The sequence below is a fragment of the Galeopterus variegatus genome, unplaced genomic scaffold, assembly GCF_000696425.1.
Source record: "Galeopterus variegatus unplaced genomic scaffold, G_variegatus-3.0.2 Scaffold4703, whole genome shotgun sequence".
NCBI classification, from domain to species: domain Eukaryota; kingdom Metazoa; phylum Chordata; class Mammalia; order Dermoptera; family Cynocephalidae; genus Galeopterus; species Galeopterus variegatus.
Genome location: NW_007730814.1, coordinates 271,727 through 278,219, shown reverse-complemented (window position 1 = coordinate 278,219; position 6,493 = coordinate 271,727). Strand labels below are relative to the sequence as shown.

Here is a 6,493-nt window from a genome sequence, read left to right as displayed (position 1 = left end):
TGGGCGGGCGCAGCACCGAGGGTTGCGATCCCGTTGCCGGTCCGGTCCGGTACGGGCGCAACACTGAGGGTTGCGGTCCGTTGCCAGACACAAAAAAAGACAAAAAGGAAAAAAATAATAATAATCTAGCATATTTATATACTCCTTAAAAGAGGGCTTGAAGAGGTGGACAAACTACAGCCTCTGGGCCAAGTCTGGTTGGCCACCTGTTTTTGTAAATAAAGTTTTATTGGCACACAGCCATGCCCATTCATTTGTGTACTGTCTGCAGCTGATTTCACGCTACAACAACAGGTTGAGCAATTGCTGCAGAGACTGAATGATCTGCAAAGCCTAAAATACTTATCATCTCTACAAACACTGTTTTATTTTCCAACCCCTGACCATTACATGTAAGGGTACTTCAAAAAGTTCATGGAAAAATAGAATTAAAAGATAAAACGAATATTTCCATGAAGATTTTGAAGTACCTCGTATACTTAATAAATAGCAACTGTAATTACTCTGTGGTAGCAATGCTCATTTTGAAGACCTTTAAAAATACATAAAAGTATAAAAGAGACAATAGTAACTGTCCCTAATCCAATCGTGGTTGGAAATCCAATTCCCCACCATTGGATTAGGGACAATGTGGCAAACTAATGTTAACATTAGTCAACCAGTGTTAACATTTTAGCAGTCTTTTCCTCTGGTCTTTAGGTTACACAAGTATATGTTAACACAGTTGCTATCACAGCGTGGGGACACATGTACAGTGTGCATCAATCAGGTTCCATCAGAGAAGCAGAGAAGCCAGTCAAAGCTAAGGGGAGTCAAACCACATAACAGACAGAAATTCTCTAAAAGAAAATGATATTTGTTCTAGAAGGGGCACTGCAATGGCAGTATGTGTGCCATATGTACGTATTCAGAGGTAAAGAAAGACAAAGGTCTTTAAAGGAAAAATGAGAAGGATTACATAGTTGTTTTGAGATAATTATCCTTGGCTATAAGATAATAACAAGGGTGATGCTAGTCTGAGGTTGCACAGGCAGTTGCTGGGCAGATGTCCTTGCAGAAGGGTTTTTTTTCTGTAAGGTTGTGATGGCTTTTGTGCAAAGTTGTGACTTCTGCAGTCATTTGTGATAGTTCTTGTTATCAGGAGTTTGTGATACATTCCCAGAAACATTCCCAGACAAAGAATCTAGGCAAATTAGTCATTGTGTGAGTATGATTCTATGTGTGTATGTACGTATTTTACATGTGGAATTTTCATGCACCATTACATTTTTTTTACAAAACTATTTATTTTGAAATAGCTGAGAAAGGAAGGAAAACAGTAGTATGGACTTTACAATCAGAAACACATTGATTGGAATCCCAGATCCCACTTTTTTATCTGGACTAACGCTCCCAGCCTGGAGACTTCAATCCATTAACCCCACATACCACGACTCACATACATGACCCCTGACCTCACTTCCCTCCCCACAGCACAGATCCCGTGGCCATCATCGTGACTGCTTCTTTACAACCCCTCTCAGCTCACTTGTCCCTCTCTCCCTCTGTCACACTTACCTGGCAAAGCTGCAAATCTGCTTATACTTGATGCTCTAACTAGTCTATGTCTGTACCCAGCAGCTGAATAGTGATTGGTGAAAAAGACCCAACTGGGCTGATGGCCTCACCCGGTATTTGTGAGTGTGGCCCTCCCCAGCCTCTCCACACTGCCCAGCAACCCATTTACACATCTGCACGCTCCCAAACAGCTACGAACAGCTTCTTCCTTCTCAGCCCCCTCCCCACGCCTCACACTTCATTGAGAAAACAGGGTCAGCCAAACAGGAAATCTCATCCTCTTACCTCCCACATCTACTCACCTCTGCATCTGGACCCACGAGCTCAGACCCTCTCCACTCACAGTGGCAGAAGTGACCCACCTCTTGTCGAAGGCTGACCCCTCTGCTCACACTCTCCTCCTCAAGGATGCCGACCCAACAATTAGCCCCTCTTTCCAGCATCACTGGGCTCTTCCTTACTCTATCAATCCTATTCACACATCAGCAAATGAACACCCTGAGCTACCTCCCATTTTAAAATCTAAATGAGCCCTAAGTGCTCTCACCAGTCAGGTCAGGTTTTGAAAGATCTAAACGGTACACTCTGATGGGACAGTCAGGCAGGGTCTGGAGTGACTGCTACCATAGCTTGGAATGCCAGGTGACCTTCTCTGGCTGGGGGATCATCTTCACGGCCTGCAGATGCCCTGTACCTTCTGTCCATCTTCCCTGCAGCTCTGTGGGAGAAACCCTTCTTTCACAGGATGACCACTCCCCACAACTTCTACGTTGACGAGAGCACAACAGTCAAGGTGCCCATGATGCTGCAGGATGAGCATCACCACTGGTACCTCCACGACAGATACCTGCCCTGCTCGGTGCTGCGGATGGATTACAAAGGAGACGCCACGGCGTTGTTCATTCTTCCTGACTGAGGCAGAATGAAGCAGGTGGAGGAGGTTTTGACTCCAGAGATGCTACTAAGATGGAACAACTTGCTTCAGAAGAGGTAAAGAGTGTGCTGCAGTGTGCTGAGTCTGCAGAACTACCCTTCAAATGTACCCTTCTAATGAAAGCCAGTGTCCCAAAATAGGGAACGATCGCCAGATTATGAAAGAATTCTCGCTTGCTCCAAGACTTTACATGGGTTCTCCTACTATATTTAAAATTCGACTTTGCCATCATCAGCGAAAGGAAAGCCATACTAGTAGTTAAAAAGTCCTGGGTTCTAGACGTGGCTCTTCTGCTGGGTCAAGTGACTTTGCCTCTCTGAGGGTCGACCTGTGCAATGAACAGGTGGACCTCTGGCCAGGACGGCTGGCTGCACTGGCATAGATGGTTCAAGCAAACCTCACCCACCCACCCGAGGAAGTAGCACAGAAGCTTCCTATTGCCTGGGGCTGTGAGTGGAAAGTCTCCAACCACATATTTAAAAAGGGCCCCAGCCCGAGGTCACATGTGGATGGAAAACTCACACAACTGTTGTGGGGAGGGAACCCAACCCAAAGAAATCAACTGATTCACATCAGTGAAACCCATGGTGACTCAACACAGGCAAAGGCAAAATGCCACATAGGGAGACTTGCAGCTCTCTCCCTGGGCATCTGCACCCCCACAGAGAGCAACCTTTGCTGAAGGGGAGCTCCCACGGGCAGGAGGCTGCACAGACAGCAGGCCCTGGGGGCAAAGGAGCCTGGCTTTCAGCCACCGCGAGAGCTCATGTGAGGGGCGGCACCAGCCCAAGTGTTTGTGGCACCAGAACTCGGATGGAGTGGAGCCAGGCAGAGGGTGTCACCCCAGAGAGCTCGGCCCCACCGGGATATGACATTCACAAATCTCATGTTCTAACCGTGTCCCTCTCAGGAATTTCTACAGGAAGGTGGAGCTGCACTTCCCCAAGTTCTCCATTTCTGGCTCCTACGCACTAGACCAGATTTTGCCTGAGCTGGGCTTCACAGACCTGTTCTCCGCACGCGCTAATTTCTCTGGAATCACCAGACAGCTGAACCTGAAGGCATCCAAAGTAAGTCATTGCCAGTCATCCACTCCTAGACACCTTGGTGGGGGATCTCTGCCCCTTGTGAGCTGCTGGTGCGGGGCACTGTCCCTGCCAGCAGGTGGAGTTTCAGGGCCTGAGTTTGTTCACTTGTCTGCAGGCATCAGCATCCAGGAGCCAGCCTGCTGTGGGCTGGGCACGGTGCTCGGTGCTGGAGACACAGTGTGGGCCCTGTCCCTGCCCTCAGAGAGCTCCCCAGTCAAGTCAGCGAGGCAGCGTCTTCACAGATCATGGCAACTGAGGGGGATAAATGCAATGACAGGAGCAGAAGAAGGAGCCAGGCGAGGCTGGGTTGGGTGCGTGCGTGCCGGTGAGACTTCTCAGACAGTAGAATGAGACCCAGGACTTCAGCTAAGAAAAGCGAAAGTGTGCTGAGGGTAGAGTCTTAGGTTTAAGAGATTGATTTCAGGTCTGCCTCGTATGGCATTGGGGGTTACCTCATCTCTGAATTTATTTTCCTCATCTGTAAAATGGACGTAATACTACTGACCTCATAGGATGACTATGAAGATGAAATAAGAGGACTCGTGCAGAGCAGGGGCACAGAGTTAGTGCTCAGTTCATGACAGCTACTGAAATAGGAGGTCGCTGCTCCACCATCCACCCGGTACGGGAGCCCTGGCCGTGGTGTCCCCAGTAAGGGGCTGTGTGAGCTGTGGAGTGCAGCGTAGATCACCAGCAGTTTCTGGTCCTCCCAGGCGTGTTCAGACCCCCACTTGTGTTGTCTCGGAGACGTGCTGTCTCGGAGACAATGTCTGTCATTTCTCTCCCAGAGTTTCCACAAGGCCACCCTGGACGTGGATGAGGTTGGCACCGAGGCTGCAGCGGCCACCGGCTCCTCCTTCAAGCTGTTCTCTGCCCAGAAAAATCAGCGAGTGCTCTGGTTCGTGTGTTGTCTCGGAGACAATGTCTGTCATTTCTCTCCCAGAGTTTCCACAAGGCCACCCTGGACGTGGATGAGGTTGGCACCGAGGCTGCAGTGGCCACCGGCTCCTCCTTCAAGCTGTTCTCTGCCCAGAAAAATCAGCGAGTGCTCTGGTTCGACCGGCCCTTCCTCGCGGTGATCTTTTCCACCAGTACCCAGAGCGTCCTCTTTCTGGGCAAGGTTGTCAACCCCACGAAACCATAGCCCTCCCAGGGCTGGCTCGTTCGTTACAGGCAACGGGATGGGGCCGGGGAGGGCTGGGCACGAGCTGCTCCGTGTTCAGAGTGGGGACGAGGGACATGAAGAGGCCTGGGGCAGAAAGCTCCGGCCAGAGGGAGGGTGGGGATGGGGCCAAGAGGGGCACGGACTGGACGCCCCACTCCCTGGGGCGGTGCAACCCCAGGCAGACTATCTACCCGTTTTGCACAAGTTTCTGCTGCTGGAAAGTGGGAGCCCTCCCTCCCAGGTGAGAAGAGACTGGGCCAGTAGATTGCCCACAGGGAGATGCTCAATAAACGCATCCTTTTCCTGTCCCTCTGGGATTTGCCCTGTGTTTGCCTGGATGTCTGGTCTCAGACACAGGGCACGAGGAACTATAGGTTCCAGTGGGTTGTCGAGGTCTGTGCAGAAAGGGGACGTGGTATGGGCAGCCAGCTGTTCCCAGTCAGGGCTAGTGCTTTGTTCCAGACTGGGGTTCAGCAGGCCTGGGCAGGGGAGGGCACTGCCCAAGGCCACCTTGACAGACACCTGGTAAAGAAGGCTCCGTGAGGCGCCACCCCCACATGTGGCCTTGGAGATGTGGCCAGTACCTCTCTGTGGTCAAGGGGTGAAGTGCAGACGCGTGAGACTGGACCCAGGAATCCAGTCCCCTCCCAGCCCTGCTGCTGATGTGCCGTGGGTGTTCGGGCAAATCCCTGCCCCTCTTGGGCCTCAGTTTCCCCACCTGGGTAACATGGGCTGGCCCAGGTGGTCCAGCTTCCACCCTTTGAATAGATGGGGTGAATTCTCTGAGGAGGGTCCACCCAGAGTCTGAGAACGAAGCCCTCCCACTCCCATAAGAAGGGGTAGGCTGGTAGGCGCTGGCTTTCTTCACCCCAAACCTCAATAATTTTTGGCAAATGCATTTCTCTGGGCAGGACCAGAGAGTTTTCTCAATGGCCAGTGGTTTGGCGGCAGGCTCGGCTCTAGCATGGAGCTGCATCCAGTCCAGCCAGGAGGGACCCCTTTCTTTTCCTGGACCCACGACAGACACCTGGTAAAGAAGGCTCCATGAGGCGCCACCCCCACATGTGGCCTTGGAGATGTGGCCAGTACCTCTCCGTGGTCAAGGGGTGAAGTGCAGACGCGTGAGACTGGACCCAGGAATCCAGTCCCCTCCCAGCCCTGCTGCTGATGTGCCGTGAGTGTTCGGGCAAATCCCTGCCCGTCTTGGGCCTCAGTTTCCCCACCTGGGTAACATGGGCTGGCCCAGGTGGTCCAGCTTCCACNTGGCCAGTGGTTTGGCGGCAGGCTCGGCTCTAGCATGGAGCTGCATCCAGTCCAGCCAGGAGGGACCCCTTTCTTTTCCTGGACCCAGCTCACCCCCCCACTTGAGGGCCAGGACAAGAGTGCCTATAATGCTTTGCATGAATTGCTTGCCCTCTGGACACCAGCCAAGTGGCCCATTTTGCTCCCTCAGTCCAGGTTGCTGGCATAGTCAACATTAGAAGTCCTGGGTTCAAATCCCACCGCCACTTCTTAAAAGCTGTGTGGTCTTGGAGAAGTCACTTCACTTCTCTGGGCCTCCAGAATCTCCATCTATAAAATGGGGGTGATGATAATACTACCTACTTCGGGGGATTGTTGTGAAGATTAAACAGTTAATATTTTACTGTTTTGTTTTTGTGTGCGTGTGTGTGTGTGACCGGTAAAGAGATTGCAACCCTTGGCTTGGTGTCGTCCGCACCGCGCTCAGCCAGTGAGCGCACCAGCCAT

At 51.7% G+C, this 6,493-nt stretch overlaps 1 protein-coding gene across 1 annotated transcript in view; it reads left to right on the top strand.

Annotated features, from left to right (window-relative positions):
* Positions 1–4,723, top strand: part of SERPINA4 (serpin peptidase inhibitor, clade A (alpha-1 antiproteinase, antitrypsin), member 4) — a 7,282-nt gene extending 2,559 nt beyond the window's left edge. The window contains 3 exon segments of the mRNA XM_008588174.1: positions 2,274–2,547; positions 3,402–3,561; positions 4,523–4,723. Coding sequence (XP_008586396.1) covers positions 2,274–2,547; positions 3,402–3,561; positions 4,523–4,723 — 635 coding nt within the window.
* Positions 4,724–6,493: the final 1,770 nt, after the last annotated feature.